Source organism: Dipodomys merriami, unplaced genomic scaffold, assembly GCF_024711535.1.
Source record: "Dipodomys merriami isolate MVZ:Mamm:240054 unplaced genomic scaffold, mDipMer1.0.p SCAF_45, whole genome shotgun sequence".
In the NCBI taxonomy this organism is placed as follows: domain Eukaryota; kingdom Metazoa; phylum Chordata; class Mammalia; order Rodentia; family Heteromyidae; genus Dipodomys; species Dipodomys merriami.
In genome coordinates this window covers 11,402,376-11,430,229 of record NW_027206013.1, presented here as the reverse complement: position 1 = coordinate 11,430,229, position 27,854 = coordinate 11,402,376, and the positions used below count along the sequence as shown (strand labels likewise).

At 47.3% G+C, this 27,854-nt stretch overlaps 1 protein-coding gene, 1 long non-coding RNA gene and 1 pseudogene across 3 annotated transcripts; 2 read left to right on the top strand and 1 right to left on the bottom strand.

Moving 5' to 3' along the window:
• The first annotated feature begins 508 nt into the window (after window positions 1-508).
• On the top strand, window positions 509-14,024 carry LOC138808457 (protein unc-119 homolog B). The gene is made up of 5 exons (XM_069994711.1): window positions 509-777; window positions 4,623-4,736; window positions 8,558-8,666; window positions 8,772-8,944; window positions 10,617-14,024. The coding sequence occupies exons 1-5, from the start codon at window positions 534-536 to the stop codon at window positions 10,727-10,729; spliced, it is 753 nt and encodes a 250-aa protein (XP_069850812.1). The 5' UTR covers window positions 509-533; the 3' UTR covers window positions 10,730-14,024.
• Window positions 11,945-19,676, top strand: LOC138808257 (ferritin heavy chain pseudogene; annotated as a pseudogene).
• An 893-nt stretch (window positions 19,677-20,569) lies between these two features.
• Window positions 20,570-22,357, bottom strand: LOC138808522 (uncharacterized). Of its 2 annotated transcripts, none has more exons than XR_011366477.1 (3): window positions 22,261-22,357; window positions 21,428-21,558; window positions 20,570-20,749 (listed from the first exon to the last, which is right to left on the bottom strand). It is a non-coding gene; the product is annotated as an uncharacterized lncRNA (long non-coding RNA). The 2 variants fall into 2 exon arrangements; XR_011366478.1 differs by having other exon boundaries at window positions 21,435-21,558.
• Between the last annotated feature and the right edge of the window lie 5,497 nt (window positions 22,358-27,854).

Here is a 27,854-nt window from a genome sequence, read left to right as displayed (position 1 = left end):
TTTCGGGTATTTACTATATTGCCAGAAATATAGAAGCAAACAAAGGCCTACTTAATTCCTGCTCCCAGCGTTTTATTTTCTACAGTCCAAGCCAAGTGTCTAGGCCAAGGCCTGGTCTTGGGGGTGGCCATCTCATGGCAAAGCTTATCTTGAAGCTGCCTTTGTATTGTAAACACTGTTTCAACTGGCGTTCTAGGCCAAAGATATTAATGAACATTTTCTCCAGATGCCTGATCCGCAGTTTAAATACCTGGGTGTGACCTTGCTCGCTGGGTGGAGGAGGCAGGAAGAAATTTCAGGCCTCCACCCCCACCCGGCTGCCCTGGCCCACACCTGGCAGCACGGAGGGTGGGGAATGCCGGCGCGCGGCTCGCCGCAGGCCCCGCCCCCGGGCCAGGCCCCGCCCCTGTGCCAGGCCACGCCCCCGGGCCAGGCCCCGCCCCTGTGCCAGGCCACGCCCCCGGGCCGCGCCACGCCCCCGCTCTCCATAGTTACGGCGCTGTGGAGGCGGCGGCCATCTTGGCGGCGGAGCGATGAACGGGTCGAACCCGAAGACTGCGGCCGCAGGATCGGCGGCGGGGCCCGGGGGGCTGGTGACTGGCAAGGAGGATAAAAAGAAGACGGGCGGCGGCGTCCTGAACCGGCTGAAGGCGCGACGGCCGGCGCCCCATCCCGCGGCGGACGACGGCAGCGGGACCGCGGTCACGGAGCAGGAGCTGCTGGCGCTGGACGCCATCCGGCCCGAGCACGTCCTCCGCCTCGGCCGGGTCACCGAGAGTGAGTGCCAGGCGGCCGCGCCGTCCCCCGCGCGGGCCGGAGCCTTCCCGCCAGCCAGGGCCCCCCCACCCCCCGCCCCGCCCAGCCGCCCGCGGTTCCCGCCGCCGGGCCGCGGCCTCATTACCTGCCGTCGCCGCCTTTCCCCGCCCGCTCGGGCCCCTTCCGCCTTTGGGTCCCGTGTGGCTCCTTTGTGTGCCAGGTGGGCTCGTCCTTCTTCAAACCTCTTGGAACCCATTTTAAAACTAAGAGAACATTGTGGGTAAAGTTTCAGCGTGTGTTACAAAACCTCACAGAACACGTGAATTTCGCTCTTGACATTCTTTCCTAGTGAACGAAGAGTTGTGTCAGGGTCTCAGAAATGCAGTTCTTGCATAAAAGGCAAGAATTCTAACTTTTCCTTGATGCAAGGAAGGGTGAGAAGAAATGTATTGTGCACTCCGTGTTGACCCCTTTCTGCTTCCTCCTAAGCCAAGCCCTGATTTGACACGCACTCTCTTGCTGTTTTCCCCCAGGAGTTTGCAGTCACCTTGCTTAGGTCTGGCTTGTCCTGCCAACCCCTCCTACCCTGTAGACTTCTAACGCTGCGAGAAGAATGCCAGGGTGTCTGCTGAATCGCTTTACTCAGCTCAGGGCTGCTCAGGTGTATGTCAGGTGGCTGGAGTTTGGGGAATGTGGGTCTTGGCTTAGCCTGTGCCAAAGGGAATCCCAGACTTCTAAAACAGTCTTAATTTGTTTGGGATTTACTGATAATCTTATTTTCCATCCCTGAGATCACTGTTTAGGTGGAGACAGTCCTTTGCATCTTTAGGGAGTCTTCAGTTTCATTGAAGTACATCCATTTCAGTCAAAAGCAGCCTCTGCAGCTTCTGTTTTCATTCGTTCAAGCGTGTGTGTGTGTGTGTGTGTGTGTGTGTGTGTGTGTGTGTGTGTGTGTGTGTGTGTGTGTGTGTGTGTGTGTATCTGTATCTGTGTCCCCGTCTGTTCGTCCATCTGTCCATCCCAGAGCTTTTTTATTTAAGGTTAGCTACTCTACCACTTGAGCCACATTTTCACTTCTAGGTTTGTTTGTTTATTGGTGCTAGTCCTGAGGATTGAACTCAGGACCTGGACACTGTCCCTGAGCTTTTTTGCTCAAGGTTAGCACTCTACCACTTGAGCCACAGCTCCATTTCTGGCTTTTTGGTGGTTGATTGGAAAATAAGAGTCTCATGGATTTTCCTGCTCATGCTAGCTTCAAGCTATGATCCTCAGATCTCAGCCTTCTGAGTAGCAAAGATTACAGATATGAACCATGGGTACTTGAGCTTCGTTTAGGCTTTGAAAGCAAAGAATGTCCAGCACTTGACCTCTAACCTCATACTTATTCTCCTTGCCCCTTATACCAGGGGTGAATTAAGACCTCCTAATGCCCAGCCATTATCAGAGGGCCCTGAGGTCTCACTTGGGAGCTTGGGAGTGGTGCTGTTCCTGCAAAGCCCCATGTCTGAGATATATAACCTCTGGATTTTGTTAGTCTTCTTAACATCCTCTCTGTTTTGTTCTGCAAGTTATTGAGTACTCTCCACAGTTGCAGAGCCAGTGTCAGCCTGTTTTACAATTACAGAACAATCAGGAGCATTCAAGTTTGCCATTTTACTAGACATAGCTTGTGAAACATGGAACAGTTAATACAAGCAAGCAACCTAAGACAAAAGTTAAAAGGATACTGTCATTGTAGAAAGCAATATAACATTTCCTATGGTGGTACTATATTAGCTCCTAGGCTCTTCTTTTGATCTTGTTGCCTGTATGTATGACACATTGTGTGATTTTGTGTAGCTTTCAAACTAAGAATGGTTTTCACATTTTTAAGTGGTTGAACATTTTAGAGTCTCTTTGACAGGTGCTTATTGTGTAAACTTCATAGTTCAATGTCCATAGTTATTTTACTGGCAACAGTCCCACTCTTTTGCTCATTTGTTCATGTAGGCTTTGGGCAACAGTGAGAGTTGGGTAGTTTGATAGAGATCATGTGGCCACAAAGCCTAAATTATTTATAACCTGACCCTTTACAGAAAAGTTCACTGATCTGGTTTTTCATCTAATCAACAAACAAGCATTATATTTCCTATTAGATTAGTGTGTGTGTGTATGCGTATGCGTATGCATGCATGGGTGCATGCCAGTCCTGGGCTTGAACTTGGGGCCTCTGTGCTGTCACTGAGCTTTTGTGCTCAAGGCTACTACGCTACCACTTTGAGCTACAGCTCCATTTCTAGTTTTCTAGGGTTAATTGGAGATAAGTCTCATAGATCTTCCTGTCTGGGCTGGCTTTGAACCTCAATCCTCAGATCTCAGCCTCCTGAGTAGGAAGTATTACAGACATGAGCCACCAGTGCTTGAGTAGTATATTTGTTTAAAAATAGATTGCTTAGCTGGGTACCACGGCTCACACCTGTAATCCTAGCTACTCAGGAGGCTGAGATCTGAGGATCACAGTTCAAACCCAGTCTGGGCAGGAAAGTCTGTCAGACTCGTCTTCAATAAACCACAAGAAAACCAGAAGTGGTGCTGTGGCTCAAGTGGTAGAGCACTAGACTTAAGCTGAAGAGTTGAGGGATAACATCCAGACCCAGAGTTCAAGCCCCACGACCAACAAGAAATAAATAAAATGGACTTCTTAAAAAAAAAATCTTGGGGGCTGGGAAGGTAGCTCAGTGGTAGAGTGCTTGCCTTGCAAGCATGAGGCCCTGGGTTCGATTCCTCAGCACCACATAAACAGAAAAAGCCGGAAGTGGTGCTATGGCTCCAGTGGTAAAGCGCTAGCCTTGAGCTGAAGAGCTGAGAGTCAGCATCCTGGCCCAGAGTTCAGGCCCCATGACCGGCAAAAAAAAAAAAAAAAAAAAAAAAATCTTGTTATATCCACACTGATAATGACAAAGTTGTGTTTTCTAAGACATCTCCTTTTTCTGAACGTTTTCTTCTAATCTGTCATTCAAAGGTAGTCCTTTTTGGTTTTGGTTTGGTTTGGTTTGGCTTTTGGTTGGTCATGGGGCTTGAACTCGGCCTGGACACTGTCCCTGAGCTCTTCAGCTCAAGTCCAGCACTTGAGCCACAGCGCTACTTCAGTTTTCTGATTCATTCAAGATAAGCGTCTCATGGACTTTCTTGCCCAAACTGGCTTTGAATCCTGATCCTCAGATCTGAGCCTCAGCTAGGATTACAGGTGTGAGTCACCAGCCTTTTTCTTAGATCTTTTATAATGTCCTTATAATTTTTGCCTATAGTATTTGGTGGGGAAGTCTGAAATTACAGGAAAAATACCCACTTTTCTTCAAAACTTGAAAATTAGCCATGTGCTGGTGGCTCATGCCTGTAATCCTAGCTATTCAGGAGGCTGAGATCTCAGGATCATGGCTCAAAGCCAGCCTGCCCAGATAAGTCCATGAGACTATCTCTACTTAAAAACATCAAAAAAGCTAGAAGTAGAGCACTAGCCTTGAGCAAGAAAGCTTAGGGACAGTGCCCAGGTCCTGAGCTCAAGCCCTAGGACTTGCACCAAAAAACAACAAAAAAAAAACAAAAAACAAAAACCACTTGGGCTGGGAAGGTGGCTCAGTGGTAGAGCGCTTGCCTTGCATGCCTGAGGCCCTGGGTTCGATTCCTCAGCACCACATAAGCAAAAAGAAAAAAGCCAGAAGTGGCACTATGGCTCAAGTGGTAGAGCACTAGCCTTGAGCTGAAGAGCTGAGGATAGCGTCCAGGCCCAGAGTTCAGACCCCACAAACGGACCCCCCCCAAAAAAAAAAAACACTTGAGAAATGTGATAATTTTGAGAAGTTAATGATTTTCTTTCTCATTTTCAGATTATTTATGTAAACCTGAAGACAACGTGTACAGTATTGACTTTACTCGCTTCAAAATTCGAGATTTGGAGACAGGGACAGTGCTTTTTGAGATTGCCAAACCTTGCATTTCAGGTAGGTCTCAATGTTAAAGGGCTCACTTGACAGTGTGAGCGAAATATTGAAAAGTCAAGTGTTTGCCATTTCATCCCGTTTCTTGGATTTCACTGTGTCCTACTTCTGTGACCATGTCCATGACCACTGTGACCTGGCCAGCCAACTGAGCTAGTTTGAAGCTATGTCAAGAGGCTTATGTTGGAGCTGGGAAGGTGGCTCAGTGGTAGAGTGCTTGCCTTGCATGCATGAGGCCCTGGGTTCAATTCCTCAGCACCACATAAGAGAAAAAGCTGGAAGTGGCGCTGTGGCTCAAGTGGTAGAGCATTAGCCTTGAGCTGAAGAGCTAAGGGACAGTGCCAGGTCCAGAGTTCAGGCCCCACGACAAAACAAAACAACAAAAACAAGATGTCTACTTTGTGCTGGTCACTGTGCATCTTCCTTGCACATCACCTGTGTAATCCTCAAGCCTCTGAGGAGTTATGATGTCCATTTTATGAAGTAGAAGCTGAGATTCACAATTTCCAAGTGACACTTTCCCTAAGACTGTTTTATTGTAGCATAGTGCCTCAGGAAAGAAATCCTTGAAATTAAGTTATAGTGAGGAACATTCATTAAGCCTTAATCCTCGGGAAGGGGATAGTGAGCTTTTTCATCCATCTTACTCATCTCTCAACAGTTTGTTGTGTTTCCCATAAGTCCTGGTTTGGAGGGTGTGTGTGTGTGTGTGTGTGTGTGTGTGTGTGTGTGTGTGTGTGTGTGTGTGTGTGTGTGTGTGTGTGTGTGTGTGTGTGTGTGTGTGTGTGTGTGTGTGTGTGTGTGTGTGTGTGTGTGTGTGTGTGTGTGTGTGTGTGTGTGTGTGTGTGCATGCATGTGTATACCACAAAATTTTATTTTTAGACAAAAATCTTACTGCTGGGCACTGGTGGCTCACGCCTGTAAACCTAGTTACTCAGGAGGCTGAGATATGAGGATGGCGGTTCAAAGCCAGCCCAGGCAGGAAACTCAGTGAGACTCTTCTTTTTTTTTTTTTTGTCGGTCATGGGGCTTGAACTCTGGGCTTGGGTGCTGTCCCTCAGCTCTTCAGCTCAAGGCGAGCACTCTACCACTTGAGCCACAGCGCCACTTCCGGTTTTCTGGTGGCTTATTGGAGATAGGAGTCTCACGGTCTCTCCTGCCCGGGCTGGCTTTGAACCGAGATCCTCAGATCTCAGCCTCCTGAGTAGCTAGGATTACAGGCGTGAGCCACCAGCGCCCGGCTTCAGTGAGACTCTTATCTCCAATAAACTACTAGAAAACCGGAAGTGGCGCTGTGGCTCAAGTGGTAGAACGCTCACCTTAAGCTGAAGAGCATGGGGACAGTGCTCAAACACGGAGTTCAAGCCCCACGACCAAAAAAAAAAAAAAATCTTACTATGTAACCCAGATTGGCCTCAAGCTCATTCTCCTGCCTCAGCCTCCTGAACACTGAGAGTAAAACATATCCTATTATGTTTGGCTTGGATTCTTTTGTGTGCTGGTGGTGGGGCTTCAACTCAGGCCCTTGCATTCTCCCTAAGCTTTTTGGCTCAAGGTGCTCAGATACTTGAGCCACAGCTCCACTTCCAGCTTTTTTGTGATTAATTGAACACAAACATCTTATAGACTGTTCTACCTAGGCTGGCTTTGAACTGTGATCCTCAGATCTTAGTCTTCCTTTTTTTTTTTTTTTTTTTTTTCAGGATTTCAGACATTTTCTCCTCCCTTTAGGTGATCAAAGATATGGCAGGGAATCCAAATGTTTCAATTAAAGCAAGAATCAAAGATTACCATCCTCTTAGGCATAAGGAATATGCCAGATTTTGTGTGTGTGTGTTCCAGTCCTAGGGCTTGAACTCAGGGTCTTAGGCACTGTCTCTGAGCATTTGTGCTGAAGGTTAGTGTTCTACCACTTGAACTACTTCTGGCTGTTTTGGTAGTTAATTCGAGATGAGTTTTATGGACTTAACTACCCAGGCTAGCTTCGAACTTTGATCCTTGTATCTCAGCCTCCTGAGTAGCTAGGATGATAGGGGTGAGTCACCTGCATGGCTTGCCAGATTTTTTTTCATACCAATTGTGAACAGGGGACTTTTCTGTACAGCCCTGACTTTCCTCTGCTGCTCATTTCTGTTTGAAGATCACATCTTCCATTTTTGTCTCCTTGGCCTGTTTCTTGGCTGCTTCAGACCTCCTCCTTGACACCTTTATCATCACACATAGCACCTGCCAACTGCCATACTCTGCCACCATACCTTCTACCTCCATGTCTTCCATATCCTGCACCACTGTACTCTGCCACTGAAAACACTACTTTGGATTTAATATCCAACATTATCTGGAAGAACAGAACCATGAACTCATCTACTTGGGGTTCTTTAAATTAGCCCTGAGTAGCCACTTCCTGTGCTTGTGATGCAGTTGCAGTGTCATTCATTTCTGTCAGACCACATAAGTTTTTGCGCCACATTACTGGAGATTTTTAGCGCCCTCTGGCGTTAGTTACTAGAATACCAGCACAGATGTTCTCCATATCAGCCATGGTTGTCTGTAATTGTAAAAAAATATTTTTTTGGTAAAGTTTTTCTAATTTGAGTTCTACTCATTTAGCCTGAATATTTGGTAATGTAGGTATTATTATCCTAACAACTTTCCTGAACTGGGGGATATGGCTCAGTGGTAGAATACCCCACTTGAGTGAAGCTGTAGGTTCAGGCCCCAGGACTGAAAAAGAGCAAAATAAAAACAACTTTCCTGAGCAAGTCTCAGCTTAAGTCAATTCTACAGCCAAGGCTAATCCCAGGACAAACCTCCACCCTGTATTTGTGCTAACGTGTCCAGTACAGACCAAAGCATCTAAAAGCTTACACTTACGGATGGTTATCTTTTTTTTGGGGGGGGGGGGGGGTTGGTTGTGGGGCTTGAACTCTGGGCTTGGGCACTGTCCCTGCGCTCTTCAGCTCAAGGCGAGCGCTCTACCACTTGAGCCACAGCGCCACTTCCAGTTTTCTAGTGGTTTGTTGGAGATAAGAGTCTCATGGAGGGGCTGGGAAGGTGGCTCAGTGGTAGAGCGCTTGCCTTGCATGCATGAGGCCCTGGGTTCAATTCCTAAGCACCACATAAGCAAAAAGAAAAAAGCTGGAAGTGGCACTGTGGCTCAAGTGGTAGAGCGCTAGCCTTGAGCTGAAGAGCTGAGGGACAGCACCTGGGCCCAGAGTTCAGGCCCCACAACCAGACCCAAAAAAAAAAAAAAAAAAAAGAGTCTCATGGACTTTCCTGTCCAGGCTGGCTTTGAACCGAGATCCTCAGATCTCAGCCTCCTGAGTAGCTAGGATTACAGGCGTGAGGATGCTTATCTTTTTATGCATGTTTTTATGCCAGTTTTGGGGCTTGAACTTAGGGCTTTTGTGCTTAAGGCTAATGCTCTACTACTTGAGCCATGGCTCCACTTTTGGCTTTTTGGTGGTTAATTGGGAGATGAGAGTCCCATGGACTTTCCTGTCCAGGCTGGCTTTGAACCTCCATTTTCATATCTTAGCCTCCTGAGTAGCTGGGATTATAGGTATGAGCCATCACTGCCTGGTTTTTGAATACTTATATTGGGCAGTTTGGTCAGGATCATTTAGCTTCCTGGGACTTGAAGCATGTTACTTAACCTCTCTGAACTGAAGTTTCCTCTGTGAAATGGACTGCCACGAGGAGTCTGCACCATTGGCACAGAGCCTGGCATGATGCAGGTGCACAGTAAATAAGGGCTGTGCTCTCATCATGCTTTGTGGACTGGTGGTACCCAAATGGTTTGCTGGAAGTTCTGTGTCTTTCAGACCAAGAGGAAGATGAAGAGGAGGGTGCAGAGGTGGATATCAGCGCGGGACGTTTCGTCCGCTATCAGTTCACACCAGCATTTCTCCGCCTCCGGACAGTTGGTGCCACGTGAGTACCATTATTTCCTGAGAGGACAGAGTTCTGCTTGGTCACAGGGGTTGGTTGTAGAGGAGGAGGGAGGCAGAATCAAGCTCACAGAGATTTATTTTGCAGGGTGGAGTTCACAGTGGGAGACAAACCTGTGTCAAATTTCCGGATGATTGAGCGGCACTATTTCCGGGAACGCTTGCTGAAAAACTTTGACTTTGACTTCGGGTTCTGTATCCCCAGCAGTAGGAACACTTGTGAACATATCTATGAATTTCCACAGCTGTCTGAGGATGTCAGTACGTATCTCCTAACTTATACGTTGTAGTTTCTGAGGCTGGAAGGAATAAACCTCAAAACCCATCTGGTCAGTGCCTGGCTTTAAAGAGGGTAGTAGTGACATGTTGTATTCTCAGTTATCAGACCTACAGCTCCTCTATGGAGCAGCGAAGGAAAGGGAGTGCCTGAGAAAGGTCCAGGAGGCTGGGGACCATCCCTGGGCCTCAGCCCAAAATCACCCCTCTCTCCACTGTTAGGTCTTCCTTTGTAGCCTGGTTGTTGACCTTCACTTTCTTCCATAGACTCAGATGAAAGACTTTATAGACTACTAGACTGCATAGACTTGAAGGCCTGTGGACCAGATCTCATTCCTAGCTGGATACAGGGTTGGTGAGATAACCCATTAGAAAAAATGAAGCAGGAACCAAGGGGCTCTTGCAGGCCTGGGAGCAGGAGGAGGGAGATGGTGGAAGCATCTTAAGAGGAGTAGCACAGTTCATGCAGGCAGAACTGGGAGAGCTCCATAAGGAAGAGACTGCTTGGCAGCTAGGAGAGCCAGAGAGAAAGAGTGGCATCATCAGTTCCTGGGACTTGAGTCTAGCTAGCTCTTCAGAACATTGATGCAAATGTGAACAGTGGCCATTGTTTGTGTTGTGGGGAAGGGTCCCCATCCACTGGCCAGTTTTCTATGAATCCCAAGTCCTTAAAGATGGCATGTTCCAGGTGAAGTGAGCACTGCCTGGTGTGGGATGGTCTTAATAATAGCATCTGCTTCCAGCTCAAGCCTCACTTCCCAGTTGGCCTGACCATGTAGATACTTGTAAGAAAAATTTACCCATGAAGCTAAATAAGCTGAAAGAGTTTGGAGGTTATGCTGGGTGCCAGTGGCTCACGCCTGTAATCCTAGCTACTCAGGAGGCTGAGATATGAGGATCAAGGTTCAAAGCCAGCCCAGGCAGGAAAGTCCGTGAGATTCTTACCTCCAATAAGCCACAAGAAAACTGGAAGTGGCGCTGTGGCTCAAGGGGTAGAGCGCTTGCCTTGAGCTGAAGAGCTGAGGGACAGTGCCCAGGCCCCGAGTTCAAGCCCCATGACCGACAAAAAAAAAAAGTTTGGAGGTTAATAGTCTATCTGAATGTAAACCAAGTAGCTTTGGCCAGGATGGACTGAAGGAACTTGAAAAATCAGCATCACTTTTTAAGATCAGTGGTGAGCTCAGAGCATTTTCTTGAGGAGTCAAGATGGCATAAGCAGTTAACTGATGAAAGTAGTGACTGCTAGTTCTCTTACTCCAGTATGGTAAAGGAGATATGGACAAATGGAACACTTAAAATTAGATCCCAAGGCAGTCAGCCTTCTTTTTTTTTTTTTTTTTTGTCGTGAGGCCTGAACTCTGGGCCTGTGCACTGTACCTCAGCTCTCCAGCTCAAGTCTAGCACTCTACCACTTGAGCCACAGCACCACTTCTAGCTTTTTCTGTTTATGTGGTGCTGAGGAATCAAACCCAGGGCCTCATGCATGCAAGGCAAGCGCTCTAGCCACCTTCCTACCCCCTGACCTCATTATTCTGGCAGAGGATAGTCACAATTTCCAGAAGTCCTGACCTGTGAAATTTGGAAGGAATATTGTTTTTCCTATGTAGCTGGAACACACACCTAACTTGCTTTTTATTTTTTCCCCCTTGACTTACAGTTCGTCTGATGATTGAAAATCCTTATGAGACCCGTTCTGACAGCTTCTACTTTGTTGACAACAAGCTGATTATGCACAACAAGGCCGATTATGCCTATAATGGAGGCCAGTAACTGTTGAGGGAGTAGACAGGGGTCGCACTTTACTGTGGCCATGTGGTCCTAGCACAAGAAGGGAATTGCAGCTACTGTTTTGTCAACACCCGTTGGAGTCTGTCCAGGAAGCTATAGCCAGGGTGACAGTTTTCTGTGCTCCAAGAAAGTGCCAAGCAGCACTGTTTCTTCCCCAGGATTTCTCTTCCCTTTTCCCCCTGCCCCTTAGATCACAGAGCTATTATAGTAAAGGATTAGAGTAAGGCTCCTGGAATCCGGGTAAGAAGAGAAAAGTTTTGTTTCCCTGTAGTTCTAGTTGCCTGCTGGTTATCCTGACAAACTGTCTCTAGACATAGCTGCTGCTGCTGGTAAAGGCTCTGGCTGGCCCTCTTCTGTGTACTTCCTCCACTTGCTTCCAGTGTTGCCGTCACTGGGGCCTGTCCTCAGCCTGCATATAGTCTCAGACCACCCGGAAGAAACTTGAATGCAGCTGGAGAGAAGGTAGTGCAAGAGCTGAGGCACCAGGAGATGCTGGCAAACTGAAAAGCCTGTTTTGTGCAGAGGTGACCGATGCGTGTGACTTCACAGGATCCTCAGCCAGGCTGAGGTTTTAGCCTGGCAGTGCCTTCTTACTTTCACTCCAGAGGACATAACGAGCTTGCTCTGCTCTGCTTCTCAGGTCTTGATTTTAGAACATCCCCTGAAGTAGAACGTGTCAGTTTTGATCATGGAACCTACTGTCGCTTGAGACCAGAGCAGGCCTCTTATATTTTGGATTTTTTATGTTTTCAGGCTGCTTTTGGGGAGTCTTTACAAGATGTCAGTGGCGGTCCCAGCACCTGTGATGTGTATTTAGAATTTATAATAGTATTAATTGCCTTCTTGGGTTAATCTGGCTCACATTGGTTGAAATACAGTTGCAAACCATCTGTTGTAAAGAGATGTAATATTTGGTACAGAGCAGAGCCTGGAGCTTTGGCTTTGGATAGGGATTTCCCTTTCTAACTGAAGTAGTCTCTAGAACCATCTGGTAGGTCAGATCTAAGTAACCCTTCGTGCTGTGGGCAGTTGTTTGAGGTGTTAGGAGAGGCCTGTTAGAACCATATGTTCTCGGAACAGCTTCTGGTATTTCCTGTGGGCTACATGTGTCCTCAGATCCTCACTGGACAGATTCTCCCTTTCTCTGCTCCCCTAGGTTATCCATGTGGATGGCTTTAGGTGCTGAGCCCAGATGTCATGACCCTCCATGTGACCAAGGTCCTGACTGAAAATTGTCTGCGGGTAGGGAGCAGATCTGAGGTTAGTCACAGTGAGGCATCTTAGTACCAGGGCTGTGCCCCAGCATACTTGGGGAAAAACCCTGTGGGGCCAGGGAGGCTAAGCTGACACTTTGTCCCAACGCCCCTCTACATTCTTCTAGGGCTTAGTGCTCTGTCTGGCCAGAGAATCAGAGATGCCACATGCTGGCAGCATGAGGGAGAGAAAAGAGAAGCATCCTTTTGCCACTTTATCAGCAGTCTGGTGAATCTCAGAACTGGAGTCAGCTCTAACCCCGGTGCCTTAAATGTGATTCCATCTGTCTGCTTGCTGCTGGGCAAGGCCAGAGTTCCATCATTCCTCCTTGCCTGCAGACAGACATCACTTCTGGCTCTTCTAATGGGATTTGTGTTCTCCCTTTGCACGCTCTCTTGTCTGCGGCAGAAGCTCAGTTGGGAGTTTCTGTAATTTGATATATAAAATACTACCTAGAGTGTGTTTTCCATATCTTCCCAGAGCTCTGCTTGGCAGAGTGTGTCTTGAAATCCATGAGGTATACACGAGTGGACTGTCTACTCACAGTGTTGGCTTTTGCTAGGATGGAGGAGTTTGCACCCTGGCACTGTGAGTGGTGCTCTGCTCCTTCCCTGTGAGCTTGCCTTAGTCTTCACCGAGACCATTTCAAGTCCATCATGCCCAGCAACATGGGAATTTGCTATTCCTGCTGCCGACGGCCGAGTTCTTTGTCTAGCTGCTTGGGAATTTTTTTTTTTTTTCCTTTTTTGCCAGTCCTGGGGCTTGGACTCAGGGCCTGGGCACTGTCCCTGAGCTTCTTTTGCTCAAGGCTAGCATTCTACCACTTGAGCCACAGCACCACTTCCAGCTTTTTTCTGTGTATGTGGTACGGAGGAATCAAACCCAGGGCTTCACGCATGCTAGGCAGGCACTCTACCACTATGCCACATTCCCAGCCCTTGGGAAATCTTGAGAAGCATTTTTACCACTGGGTGTTGGCTGGGATGATTTTGAAATTCAGGCTTTTGTGCCTAAATTAAGTGATACTTTCTCTGAAAGTAACCAAACCAATCAGAAGTTAAATCAGGAGGGGCCATGTTGTCAAGATAACTGTTGATAGCAGTTATCTTGTGGGTCACATGACAGGGAAAACACATACTGGCTGCTGGAGTGGACCAATAGCAGAGTTGTGCTTCTGGAGCTTCGTTCCAGCAGCCAGCAGGCCCACCTCCCTCCACTGCCCCTTTGCCTTGAAATCTGGAGAGGTCCTCTCCTTTCCTGCATAGCCTTTGGGCTCCACTGCCCTACCAGCTTCTCCAAAGATGATCCTGGTTTCATTCTGTGTTTTAAACTGTAAACATAGGAAATAACGACTACACAGAGTTTGGAGCTGAAGTCAGTTGTCCTGTGTTAGCTCAGAGCTGTTGCTAGAGAAAGCATTCTTCAGGGCATGTGCTTCCTAAGATTCCTTAGACTTGGGCATCTGATTTCCAGTGCCTGGGAACTGATTTGCAGATGTCCTGGGCTGACCATAGACTGGAACCTGTTTCTGGACTGGATCTAATAATGCCGTGTCTAATGTGTAAGCTGGAAGAGGCCTGCCTGAATGGCTCTTGTTGTTTTGGCAGGCTCCCTCAGTACTTTTCTTTTCTCCTCCATAAAGTCACTTCCATCTGGTGGCCATTGTCACCATGACATCAGTGAGGTTTGGGCCTGGGCCTATGACAAAGGGTGCCACTGCACCAGGTGTGGGACCTCACTGAGCATCCTGTTACACACATTCCCTAGCCCGGGCCATTGGGTGCAGGTGGATCCACCCTTGCTTTTACAAAGATCATGTAAAGTCATTGAGGTTGTGAAAGTCTATTTTTCCCTGTAAATCTATTTTTTATAAATAGAAGAAACACCAATGACCTGATCTTCCATCTTCCCAAGATTCACATTCCAGTTTGTGTTGTCTTTGTGTCCAAAGTAACCTATGTGACTTTATTTGAATAAAATGTTATTTTGTCACAAGAGACAGTAATAAATGATTTTCACAATATGTCTACCCTGTCTTCTGATTGGGCCAATCACATTGTTGGAATTTAGGGGGTAGGGCAGGGTGGGACCCCAGAGTCTCTTGTCCATTACATAGCCTTTATGGTGATTGAGCTAAGCTGGGTTTCTAAGGTGATTTGGGATCAGTGTTATGCTTTACATTTAATTTTTTTTGGGGGGTGGGGTAAGGATCAGTCATGGGACATGAACTTAGTGCCTGGGTGTTGTCCCTGAGTTCTTTCATTCAAGCCAAATGCTTTGTTTTTGTTGGTCATGGGGCTTAAACTCTGAGCCTGGACGCTGTCCCTCAGCTCTTCAGCTCAAGGCTAGAGCTCTACCACTTGAGCCACAGTGCCACTTCTGGTTTTCTGGTGGTTTATTGGAGATAAGAGTCTCACAGCTTTTCTCCTTGAGTGGGTTTTGAACCGTGATCCTCAGATCTCAGCCTCTCCTGAGTAGCCAGGATGACAGGCATGAGCCACCAGAGCCTGGCTGTGCTACCACTTTGTAGCTTTTTTTTTTTTTTCCAGGGCTGAGGACTGAACCCAGGGCCTTGCCTGGGCCAGGCGGGCCCCCTTCTGCTGGGCTAAACCCCCAGCCCCTGTGCTACCACTTTGAAACACAGCTTCACTTTGTTTTTTTTCTGGTGATTAATTGGAGGTAAGAGTCTTAGGGACTTTGTTCCCTTGGCTGGCTTTGAACTACAGTCATCAGATCTCAGCCTCCTGAATGAATAACTGGGATTACAGGCATTAGCCACCAGTGCCTTGCATGTTTAATATTTTTGTTTGCCAGACGGCTTTAAGAGTTGAATATTTACATGATTTGTTTCAAAGGTAGGTATACTTATCTAAGATACACAACAATGGGACCAACCAGGTGCTAATGATTCATGCCTGTAATCTTAGCTACTCAGGAGGCTGACATCTGAGGATTGTAGTTCAAAGCCAGCCCAAGGTGGAATGTCCAACTAAATACAAAAAAGCCAGAAGTGGAGCTGGGGCTCAAGTGGTAGATAGAGTGCTTGCCTTGCGTGCCTGAGGCCCTCGGTTCGACTCCTCAGCACCACATAAGCAAAAAGAAAAAAGCCGGAAGTGGCGCTGCGGCTCAAGTGGTAGAGCGCTAGCCTTGAGCTGAAGAGCTGAGGGACAGCGCCCAGGCCCAGAGTTCAGGCCCCACGACCGGACCCCCCCAAAAAAAAGCTTAGGGGGAGGCGAGGCCGGCCCGCGCCCGCCGGATCGCGGGGCCCGGAGGGGAAGAGAAAAGGGAAGGAGGGCTGGGAGCAGGCCGGGGGAAAGCCGCCCGCGCGCGCCCGGGGGGCGGGGAGACTGGGCGACCGGCCCGGCCGGCAGCTGCTCTCCGCCCGCCGCAGGTGGAGGGCCGCCGGGGTGGTGGATCTCGACTGCGCCGTCATCACCGCCGCCACCTGGGCTCCGAGCCGCCTGGCCGCCCCGGGGGAGGGGGGGGCGCCGGGGACCCGCAGACCCGGACGGACCCGGCGCGCGGGGGGGGGGGGGGCGCAGCTCGGCGGCGGGACGACGAGGAGAAAGAGCTGGGGTCCGCGCCGGGCCCGGGGCCGGGCCATCTGCAGCCACTTTGTGTGTGTGTGTGTGTGTGTGTGTGTGTCCGCATCAATCCTCCAAGGACTCCGGCCTCCAAATATCTCGACGTCCAGGTGTTGCATCATATAGGTTGGAGAGAGTCGAGCCTGCTGCCCACCTGCCTCCTCTGCTCAGGGACCGGGCTAGTCATTTCACTGTGTTGGCCATAGGGACTGTATTTGCTGCTGCTGCTGCTGCTGCTGCTGCTGCTGCTGCCACCATTGCTGCCTCCACTGCTACTGCTGCTTCTCTCAGTCTCCTGTTTTGGTAATGCGGAGTCTCCAGAAGAGGTAGGGTAGGCACAGAGACTTCCTGCCTTTCCTGCCACCACCCTCCTGCTGGTGCTCAGCAGGCAAGACTGCAGTCCTGTGACACACAGCAGCACTGGCTTTCTTTAAGTGCAGTGTTTGGCAGGTCTGGCATGCAGGTGAGTGGCAAGGTGGAGGCCAAGGAAGTGCATGCCTCACCAGGCCCGGCAGGTCTTGGCCCAGGTCTTGCTGCTACTTTAGAATTTGGTAACTTATCTTGGAGCCAGACAGGGCTGATCGGACCTGGTCTGGGTCAAAGCCCAGGTAAGAGTCCATGAGGTGCGGGATAGCCGGACCTGGCTGGGCTAGGACCCTCTGAATGGAGCCACAGGAGGCTGCCTCTGTTTTCCTAAACCAAGGGTGGCACAACACTTGCCTCACAGCAGGTGTCCTTTGAGGATCCAGTGTCATCAGATAGGACTTCAGGGGAAAAGCCTTTCAGTATGATAAACCTGCCCCCTAACACCTGGGCATCTGGGTTGGTTCCATAGCTTAACTATGGTGAATAATGCTGTGGTAACATAGTTGTGCTGGTAACTTTAGTATGGCCTCGTATGTGATCCTTGTTTGGGTAAATGCCCCAAAGAGGGGTTGCTGGGTCATACGGAAGTGCTATGTGGAATCTTTTGAGGAACCTCGATATTGCTTTCCCAAGTGGTTGAACAAGTTTACACTCCCACCAACAATGCAGTAGGGTTTCCTGTTGGCCACAACCTGTCCAGCATCTGTTGTTACTAGATTTCTTGAGCATAGTCAGTCAAACTGGAGTGAGGTAGAATCTCAATGTTGTTTTGATTTGCATTTCTTTTATGGCTACAGAAGTTGAGCATTTCTTCATGTGTCTATTGGCCATTCTTATGTCCTCTTCAGAGAAGTTTCTCTTTAAGTCTTTATCCAATTTGTTAAGCAAGCAGTTGTTCCTTTGAGGAATTGTTGTGGGGGGATTTAGGTTTTTGAGTTCTAAGTATATTTTAGATGTGAGACCCTTGTCCATTGTATGGCAGTGAAGATTTTCTCCCAGTCAGTGGGCTTTCTGTTGATCTTGCTAGCTATGTCCTTTGCCATGCAGAAGCTCTGCGGTTTTATGCAATCCCATTTTTCCAACCTTTCTTTGATTTGTTGTGCTTCTGGGTCTCTATTAAGAAAATTTTGGCCCATGCCAAGGAGCCCTAGAGTTTCTCCTATTGCTTCCTCTAATGTTTTCAGGGTGTCTGCTTTGACGTTGAGGGCTTGGATCCATTTGGAGTTGATTCTGGTGTAGGGTGATATATAAGTCTCTAGATTTAGTTTTCTGCAGAGTGATTAACCAATTTTGCCAGCACCATTTACTGGAGAGGCTGTCTTTCTTACATTCTATTTTTTGGCTCCCTTATCAAAGATTAGGTGGCTGTGGGTCTGCATGCTCATTTCTGGGTCTTCGTTGCTATTCCATTGGTCCTCATGTCTGTTCTTGTGCCAGATTACTATGGCTTTGTAGTAGAGTTAGAAATTTGGTACTGGTATTCCTCCAGCGCTGTTCTTGCTGCTAAGGATTGTTTATGCTATTCAGGGTCTTTTATTGTTCCATATGATTTCTTGGACTAGTTCTTCTATTTCCATGAAAAATTAGGTTGGGTTATTGATGGGTATCACATCGAATATGGACCTAGCCTGTGGAAGTATTGCCATTTTCTCCATGTTAATCCTCCCAATCCAGGAGGATGGGAGGTTGTTCCACATCGATTTCTGCTTTGATTTCCTTTTTCAGATTTGTAAAGTTTTCATTGTAGAGGTCATTCACTTCTTAGTTACCTTTAGGAATTTTATTTTTTGTGGGGCCATTACAAAAGGAGTAGCTTTCCTGATTTCATCCAAACTTTTCTCCTTGTTGGCATACAGAAAAGCCATTGCTTTTATTTTTTTTAATTTAATTTTATTTTATTTGAGAACATACTGTACAGAGGAGTTACAATTACATGGGCAGGATAATGCGTACATTTCTTACCAAGCATTGCAGCCTCCTCCTGTGTTTACCCTTCACATCCCTTCCCAGCCTCCCCCCTCCCCCCCCCAAAGCCATTGCTTTTATACCCTGCTACTTTGCCAAAGTTTTGAATCAGCTCAAGTATTTTGGAAGTGGAGTCGATCAGCTTCTTTGTCTTTCTGAAGAGTTTCTCTTGTATCCTCTGAGTGTGTCTCTTGGTGAAATAGCTCCTCCATGTTGACCAACTTTCTGAGACCCTTGGTGGAAACACTTAGAAGGGGGCTGAGGCAGCAGCTTTGTGGCATAGTATTTTCCTTTGGTTTGTGCCAGGAGTTGGGCTTGAACTTAGGGTCTTGTGCTTTCTCTTGGATTTAGTGGCTCATGACTAGCACTAGTCATTTGAGCCATAACCCCACCTCTGGTCTTTCTGCAGAATAAATGCGGATATGAGTGTCTCAAACTTTTCTTCTTGGCCTGCCTTTGAACCTCCACCCTCAGACTCTAGCATCCCAAGTAGTGGGATTTATAGGTGTGAGTGACCAGCACTCTGTCTGTAATGTGTTCTCCTATCAGTCATGAGGTAGTGGATTGACCCTAGCACTGTTTATTTCTGGAACTCTCGAGTTCTCTCTTCTGTAAAGATGGTTAACAGAAAGGATGTAGGTGAGTAACATGCCTGAGCTGTGAGCATACGTAGGTCTCTGTTCCTGTTCTGGAGTTTACCAGCTATTGCACACTTCCAGGCCGAGTTAGGACAGCTGTTTTCTCTACCTAGAAGTTTCTTTATCCTTCTAAAAAAAAAAAAAAAAAAAAAAAAAAAAAAAGAGAAAGATTGCTGAGTGCTGGTATCTTACACTTGTAATTTTAGCAAGTCAGGAGGCTAAGATCTGAGGATATTAGTTCTATGCCAGCCAGGGTGTGAGACTGTTTTCTTGAAGTAAACAGCAGTAAAGCCAGAAGTGGAGCCATGGCTTGCATGGTAGAGAAGTAGCCTTGAGAAAAAAGCCAAAAAACCCTCAAGGAGGCCAGAGGATCCCTGCTGAGAGCTGCTGGGGTTTTCTGCTTCAACAGTGCTTGAGGGGAACCAGGTGCTGGACCACAATTCTGGCCACCTGCTCCAAGCCACCAACCTTGTGCCACCTCTTCACCGTGTGCTCAACCTGCCCCGAGGCCTCTGTTGTCAGTCCAGTGCTAACCCATTGCGACTCCATCTCTCTTACCTGCTGCCCTGAGGACTGCAGTCTCCTGCCAGGTGTGCCTGAACTGCTACCAGGACTCAGAGGCCACCATCAACCACCAGATCCATCTGGAGCTCTACCCCTCCTATGTCTACCTGCCCATGTCTTGGGACTTTGGCCGAGATGATGTGGCTCTGACGAACTTTGCCAAGTACTTTTTTACTAGTCTCATGAGAGAGAGAACATGCAGAGAAGCTGATGGAGCTGCAGAACCAGAGAGGTGGCCGCATCTTCCCGTAGGATATCTAGAAACCAGAGTGTGATGTCGGGGAAAGCGGGCTGAAATTGATGGAGTGTGCACCTCACTGGGAAAGAGCGTGAATCAGTCACTGCTGGAACTGCACGAACTGGCCACTGACAAAAATGATCCCCACTTGTGGGACTTCACTGAGACTCATTACCTGAGTGAGCAGGTAACGTCCATCAAAGAACTGGGTGACCATGTCAACAAGTTGCACAGGAGGAAGCCCCTGATCTGGCATGGCAGAATGTCTGTTTGACAAGCTCCCTCTGGGAGAAAGTGATGAGAGAGAAGCCTTGAGCTGACCCCCGAGCCACACATGACTTCCGGTCACAAAGGCAGTGCATGCATGTTGGCGATTATTACCTTTTCTGTACATTTTACAAGAACCTCCTAAGTTCTTTCAATGTGTACCATTTTGTCAAATAAAGGGATTTGGTACAAAGCAAACAAAAAGCTCAAGGAGAGCATGCAGGCCCTGAATGTCAGCTCTAGGACTTGTACAAAAGAAAACCCAAAGAGAACACATCACCCCTAAACTAGGAGAAGAGTTCAAGGCTTCATTTCTGATCTGAAAGCATCTCAGGTCTTTTTTGAGATACACTGTTAATTGGTTGCTACTCATGGAGTCACCTTGTCCTTTTCTTAGTGTTTAGAACTCAGGACCTTGCAGTTAGCTGTGCTTAATAGGTTAAAACATGTACTGCTGGAGTTCCTCCCTCAATCCCTTCTGTGTGGGGGCAGTATTGGAGAAAGGACTTGTGTGTGTGCTGTTTCTCTTTTGAGCATCAATCCTCCAAGGCCTCTGGCCTCTGAATAGCTTGGAGTACAGACAAGATCCACAAATTAGTGTCACTGTCACATTCTTGAACTCCCACCAAACATCAGTACCCAATGCAGAAATGAAGAGTACTCAGAACCTATATGATCAAGTTTTTTTTGTTTTTTGTTTTTTGTTTTTTTTCCGCCGGTTGTGGGGCCTGAACTCTGGGCCTGGGCACTGTCCCTCAGCTCTTCAGCTCAAGGCAAGCGCTCTACCACTTGAGCCACAGCACCACTTCCAGCTTTTTCTGCTTATGTGATGCTGAGGAATCGAACCCAGGGCCTCATGCATTGCAAGGCAAGCTCTCTACCACTGAGCCACCTTCCCAGCCCATGATCAAGTTTTGAGAAAATCAATTTAATAACCTTGGTGAGAAGCAAAAAATATAGAAAAAAATTAAATATCATTTCCAATATGAAAAACTTAAAGAAGTCTGTGGAGCTTGTTGGAGGTTGCAGCAGAGGAAGGACCCGTGGTCTCCAGGCATGTTCAGGCGGAATGGCACGTGTTCCGGGTGAGCACCACAGCGATGTGTTTTCACCCTTCCCATTTGAGCTGAAGGAAGAAAAGGAACTCAGGACTGAATTGTACAGGACAACACCTCACAAGTCACAATCCCTTTCTGAAAGTCTATCCCTTTAGCTCCTTTAGGCGGAGGCGCAGGCAGTGCATGCCGCTTCCCCAGGCCGGTCAGGTCTTGGCCCTGGTCTTGCTGCTGCTTTAGGATTTTATAGGTTGCCATGGAGGCAGACAGGACTGCCCCAACCTGGTCTGGGTCAGAACCCAGGAAATAGGCCATGACGTTTAGAATGGCCGGATCTGGCTGGGGCGTGGTGAGCGTGCCTGTGTTGCCTTTAACCAAGGGTGGCACAACATGCCTCACAGCAGGTCTCTTTTGAGGGTCAGGTGTCATCAGATACCCTAAGATATCACCATGAAGTAGAGTAGGATCCCTAAACTCCAGACGTCCACCTTGGGACCCTGGTATTTCTTCTGCTTAATCATTTCGGGGGGCCAATAGGCCATGGTCCCGCACCACCAGTCCAGCTCCTGCTGGGGCTGGAACCGCATACTGAGACCAAAGTCGCAGAGCTTAGCTGTGCCCTGGCTGTCCAGCAGGATGTTTTCGGCCTTAAGGTCCCGGTGAATGATGCCGTGGTCGTGGCAATAACTGACCACCCTCACGATCTGCCTAAACAGAAGCCTGGCCTCCCCCTCCCTCAGCCTGCCCACCTCGTACACATAGTCTGCTAGGTCTCCTCCCTCGAGGCACTCCATCACCAAGTTCACCCGCTGCTCTGCCTCTACCTCCTCGTAGAGTCTGATGATGTCAGGGTGCTCCACAGACTTTAAGATGTCCAGTTCTGTGTCAACAGAGGGGCACTTCCTCTTGGTGATCGTTTTCACGGTGACCAGGCTGTCTGTGGGCAGGTGCTTTGCCAGATAGACTGCGGCAAAGCCCCCCTCCCCGATGGTTCTCAGCACCCGGTAGTGAGCCCTGAGGTGCTCCTCGTGTGAGGAACTGGCCTCAAGGCCCCGCCGGGACCTCGCCTCTCTACTCTCACTATTCATCCTACACAGCACCCTAGCGACGCTGTCTAGGGAGAAAATAGAATCAAACATGAAATAAAATATATAAATGTATAATAATGTAAGTAAAATATGAATAAGTATAATAAATGAATAATAAAATGTAACTACTACCTAACAATCTATCTAACAATAAAACAATATAATGTAAATATAGAAAGAATAAATGAATAATAAATGAACAATATGCTAAAATGCTATCTAAAATGCTATCTAGTGAAAAACAAAGTATAAGAAAAAAGTAGAGCAATAAAAGAAAAAGGAAAAGTGAAAGAGAAGAGTAAAAGAAGAAAAGTAAGAAAAAGAAAAGTAGAGGAAAAAGTCAAGAAAAAGGAAGAAAGAAGTAAGATAAGAAAAAGTAAAGAGGCAAAAGAGAAACCAAGTCCGAGAGAGTCAAAGCCGAATCCCAGTCCAAATCCAAACACCGAAAATCAAAGCCAAATCAATAAACCAAATCCCGAAAATCAATCACTCACCAACCACCAAACACCTGAACTCCACCCTGCCGACTACCTACAAGAGTCCACCAGTCAGCACGCGATATATATAGAGCCAGGGTTATTGTGACCTCACAAAGGTGTCTGTGATGTCAGAGCTGCCAAGGGTCTCTGCCCATGTGGGCGTCGCCCCCTGTGCCCATCTCAGTTCCTGGCCTTCAGGACGCTTCTTAGATGAGCATGCCCGGACTGGCCTTGCAGTCAGGGCCTGGGCACTGTCCTTTAGCATTTTGACTTTGATTGATTTCATTATTGTTTTCATTTTAGTGCCAGCCCTGGGCCTTGAACTCTGGGCCTGGGCACTGTCCTTGAACTTCTTTTTGCTCAAGGTTAGCACTCTACCACTTGAGCCACAGACCTACTTCCCGCTTTTTCTCTTTCTCTGTTACTTAGGAATTGAACCCAGGCAAGCACTCTACCACTAAGCACATTCCCAGCCCCTGTCCCTGAGCTTTGATACTCAAAGCTGGTGCTCTATCAGCTGAGCCACAGCCCCAGTTCTATCTTCTTGGTGCTTCATGGGAGATAATAGTCTCAGGGAATTTTCCAGCCCATGTTGCCTTTGCATTAGCATCCTCATATGCCAGCCTCCTGCTTAGCTAGGATTACAGGCCTTACAGTAGCCATATGCTTACAACACACTTATGTTAAACAGAACTTAGGTTCTGTTCAATAAGAGTCTACTCTAAGTTTTCTTAGGTGGTTATGTAGATTGATATTTAATATTTCAACCGATGGCAGTCTAGTGAGAGTGCCGATATCAAGACTCCTAGAGTGCTCATATCCGTAATCCCAGTTACGTGTGGGGTTGGAAGTGGGAAGATTGCAGTTGGAAGCCAGCGTAGGCCAAATAGTCCATGAGAGCCCATGACAAGGGAGCAGGTTGGCACCATGGTGCATGCCTGTCATCCCAGCCAAGGTGGCAAGTGACAAATAAGATGAAGGTTCCGGCTGCTGCCTGCTACAGAAGCAAATCCCTTTCTCAAAAACTACCAGCACAACACTGTTCAGTAAGAAATGTACTCATTATCTAACTTATGTAACTGCACCCTCTCTGTGTGTCTCCTTTATAGGAAAATTTAAAAGAAAAAGAACCAATGATGACCACCAGCACAGATATGGCATGACTCACTGTTTATAAGGTCAGCTTAAGCTCAAACGCTTCATCAAAACTCAAACCTCTCCTATTTCTCAATATACTTGTTGCTTTTGCTTTAATATTGACATTATCTTTAAGTCGAATGATCACATGAGGGCTACTCCGAACACAGTATTTTTTCATTCTGTTTGGATGGATGTCAAACACGTGTCTGATATGATATTTAGAATATATAAGCAGATTCATTGTGAACTGTGCTGTATCTAGCTAAGGCAAAGATACCCTTCAGGATTTCCTAGAAGCTTACCATTAATTTTCTCATCAAAAACAAGGGAAGCCAGAGAGATGTAGGTCAATCTATTCAGCCCCAAACAGACTAATGATCAAACCCAAAATCTTGTCCACAGTAGTTGTTCCAGCATCTGGGTCCCCCAGAAGTGACACAAACACTGTGGAATTTATTTCTACCCACAGTTCTGCCCTGAACAACTGGGTTCTACTTTCTTACAAGTATTTCTTAGTCTGAAGGAAGAACTCTGGGAAAGGTACACTTATGGATGTTTATGCAAAGTAGGCCTCTTCATTTTCATGCAACCCTAATCCCTAAATAGTAGTACTTTGAGACACCCATTGCATTGCATGCAGTTGGCAGCTTATGGCTTCATTCAAAAGGATGAAACCCAGGACCTTCAACATGTGAGACAATCCTTGAACCAGCCCCTGCACAGTCCTAACTGTAACATGCTTTATATATATATATCTCCTGGATTCCACATTCCCTGTGACAAACGCAGGGCAAGAGGCTGGCACTGCCTTAAAGATGAGCACATTGAGTGCAAAGACACATTACTGCAGCCCTCTGTGGTTCTTCTCGGTCTGTCCAAGGGGTCTCAGAATGTCAGTTAACTGAAAAGAATCATCTCCTGCTAGTCATAGGAAGTCCAGCTGCGGCTACCTGAAAAGCTGCTCTCATGTTGAGATAATCTGCACTGTGATTATGATGCAGTGTCTGGACTGAGAGGGACGAGAGCACAGGGAGAAGAAGGGTTCTGGTGAGAGGGTGTGGCTCAGTCTTTAGCTCTCCTATGTGGAGGAGGGTCTTTAGATAGAATAGATTCTAGGAAAGGGGCTTGGAATAGAAGCAGTGTCTTAATCCTGTGTGGTTCTGACTGGCTATTGCTCATCTATCTTCAGTAGGGCCCTTACTTAAGTAGACAGGAGAGTTGAGTTTGGGAGATGTAGTTTGTTGTGTTGAGGTGTGTGCCAGATCTGGAGCTTGATCGCAGGGTCTAGGAGCTGCCTTTGAGCCTTTGTCCTTGATTAGCACTCAGTATGTGAGCCACAGATTTACTCCCCGCTTTTGGGGAGGTAATTGGAGAGAAGAGTCTTATGCCTGTCAGCCTGGCTTTGAACTGAGATTCTCAGATCTCAGCCTCCTGAGTTGGTCAGATTTTAGGCTGGAGCCACTGGCACTGGGCTCCTGTGGTGAATTTGCAGTTAGGTGGTAGCTCTCCCTGTGTCCACTCATCCTGCTTGAGAACCACTGTGAGTGGTTGTTCCTTCTCCTCAGCTAATGAAGAAGGCTTTCTGCAGTGTTTCATTTGCATAAGACATAATGCTTTGATCTCTCTCTTGCTCTCTCATTCTCTCATTCTCCTTTTTGCTCAACTTTCCCCTTTATCCACTCATACTTGACCCCTTCATTTTATTTATTCATTTATTCAACACACCCACAAACTCATACACAAACACAACCTACACCTAAACACAGAGAGAGAGACATACAAAGAGAAAAACAGGGAGGGAGATGGGGAGGGAGAGAGAGAGAGAGCATCCCTTCCTGTTTTCATTCATTTTAAGTGGCTCGATAATAAAATACTCCTTCTAGAGTAGTCTTCTAGTTATATAGTCAGTAAATTAAAAAACTTCTTCAGTATTCTTAACCCATGAATACTTCCTATATTAGCATTTATTTTTCTATTGGCTTGTGCTTATGAATCTTTCCAAAGATTCATTTGTATTTGTTATTTTACATTTTTCATAGATGTGGTTATTTCCACTGAGGGTTCATGGGTTTACTTGACGTTTCGTTAGTTTTAATGAACATGGTTGTGAAGGTAGCTTTAGTGCAGCCTTGCAGCATTATTTACCATAGCCAAGACATGGAGTCAACCCAAATGCCCCTCTGTGGATGAACGGGTCAAGAAAATGTGGTATATTCACAATGGAATTCTATGCTTCCATCAGAAAGAGTGTTATTGCATCTTTTGTAAGAATATGGAAAGCCTTGGGGGAAAATATATTCAGTGAAGTAAGCCGGACTCAAGGAAACATAGGTTGCAGGTAGCAACAACATAGGTTGTGGTAGCTAGAATGTTGCTTATAACTCTACAAGTAAACACACTGGGTGGTAAGGAAGGGGTTACAAATGACTTTGCAAGTGAACACTTTGTGTGGTACCTAAGGAGTTAGAAATGAAATAATTGAAGTCTGAAAGACTCCAAGGAGAGCGCAGACCGTGTAATTCCGGTGAGAGGCTAGAAGAATTAAGAGGGGAAGGGGAAGGAATTCGGGCAAGAATCTCCAGTATATACAACAGCATTGAAAAATATGAGGCACCCTGTGCCTACACGCAGGGTGAAGATTTTGATGTGATGACGGAGATTAAGATGCACTGTACATACAAACTGCTTTGCTAAATGTCAAAAAATGTATTATATACCCTAAAGTTAAGATAAGTAAGGGAAGGGCTGGGTAGGGAGGGGCTGATGAGAACGTTGAAAGGGGTAACCTTGATCAAGATTCACTGTATTCATAAACTGCTTCAATGAATGGCAACTCCTTTGTACAATTAGTTAAATAAAGATAATTAAAATATTTTTTAATGAAAGGAGGGGGAAAAAAAGCTTAGGGACAGAGCCCCGGCCTTGAGTTCAAGCCCCAGATTGGTTGTACACACGCCCACACAGAACATTTTGGAGCCAGTTGTGCATACTCCCAGCACTGAGGAGGCTGTCAGGAGAATCAAATTTAGGTAAAGCTGGACTATAGTGAGACTGTCTCAGAAAAAAGAAATTTAGCTGGACACCAGTGGCTCACGCCTGTAATCCTAGCTACTCAGGAGGCTGAGAGCTGAGGCTCACAGTTCAAAGCCAGCCCGGGCAGGAAACTCATCTCCAATAAACCACCAGAAAACTGGAAGTGACACTGTGGCTCAAGTGGTAGAGCACGAGCCTTGAGCTGAAGAGCTGAGGGACAGCGCCCAAGCCCAGAGCTCAGGCCCCAGGACTGACAAAAAAAAAAAAAAAGAAAGAAAGAAATTTGGCACTGGTGGTTCTGATCTGTAATCCTAGCTACTTGGGAAGCCAAGAACAGGAGGAATGCAGGTCCAGAGGTCAACCTGGGTAGAAAAGCATGGAACCTCCATGTGTGTGTCTCTGTGTGTGTGTGTGTGTGTGTGTGTGTGTGTGTGTCAGTGGTGGGGCTTGAACTCGGACTGGGCGCTGTCCCTGAGCTCTTCAGCTCAAGGCTAATGCTCTACAACTTGAGCCACAGCGCCACTTCCCATTTTCTGGTGGTTCATTGGAGATGAGTCTCACAGACTTTCTTGCCCAAGCTGGCTTCAACCTGCGACCCTCAGATCTCAGACTCCTGAGTAGCTAGGATTACAGGCGTGAACCACTGGCGTCTGGTTTTATTCTTGGCTTTTTGACTGAATAAAACTTTCTGCATACAAACTCCAGTGTCTTTATTCATCAATTGAAAGAGTTTTCTTTTAAATGTTTTTTTTGAAGGTAATATGCTGAGGACTTTACATCTTTTGATTGCTCTCTAGGAAATAGAGGTGGATCTTGGAGGACCATGACTTTTGGAGGTCAGTGGTGGACACAGGGTTCTAGCTGGGGTAAAAGGGGAAAGGCAGCTAGGAGACAGGTAATGTTGGGAGGGTATGGAAGCAAGGTTCAGAACTGTGTCAAGGGCAGACCCTCTTGGGGCAAGTTGCTGGGTGAAGGCATCCAGAGAATGTGAGGGGTCAAATCCCACAGCATTAAGCAGAAATGCCCCTCAAGAGAAGCTGCACCTCACTTTCCCAGGCTCTGTGCTCTGCTGCGCACAGGGCAAGACCAGGCTCTGGGCCTGGGTGGGGAGACGCAGAAACACTGTCAGGGGACCTCTGAATGAAGAGAAGCTTCCAGGTAGAAGGAAGTAGCTGCAAAGATCCCGAGTCAGGAAACAAGCTAGAGATCCTAGAGAAAAATTGCCAGCGGGGTGGCTGGAGCGAAAATAGCCAGGCACCTGTGGGCCTGGGCACGGGAGGGGACGGGGCAGGTCTTCGAGCTCCTCGGGCCATAGAACTGGATTTTAAGAGCTAGGCCCTTGGAGGAAGCACTGCAAACATAGGAAAGATAGGCGTGTGTGTGTACATATTCATTTCTCCTCTTTCTTCTTTGTGAGCTGGAGTGTCGCCGCCGCG

Bases quoted from the DNA above. Each gene is read 5' to 3' on its own strand.
- LOC138808457 (XM_069994711.1), top strand. From the start codon at position 534: ATGAACGGGTCGAACCCGAAGACTGCGGCCGCAGGATCGGCGGCGGGG. The intron at 778-4,622 runs GTGAGTGCCAGG...TCTCATTTTCAG, and splicing joins CCTCGGCCGGGTCACCGAGA to ATTATTTATGTAAACCTGAA. The intron at 4,737-8,557 runs GTAGGTCTCAAT...TGTGTCTTTCAG, and splicing joins TGCCAAACCTTGCATTTCAG to ACCAAGAGGAAGATGAAGAG.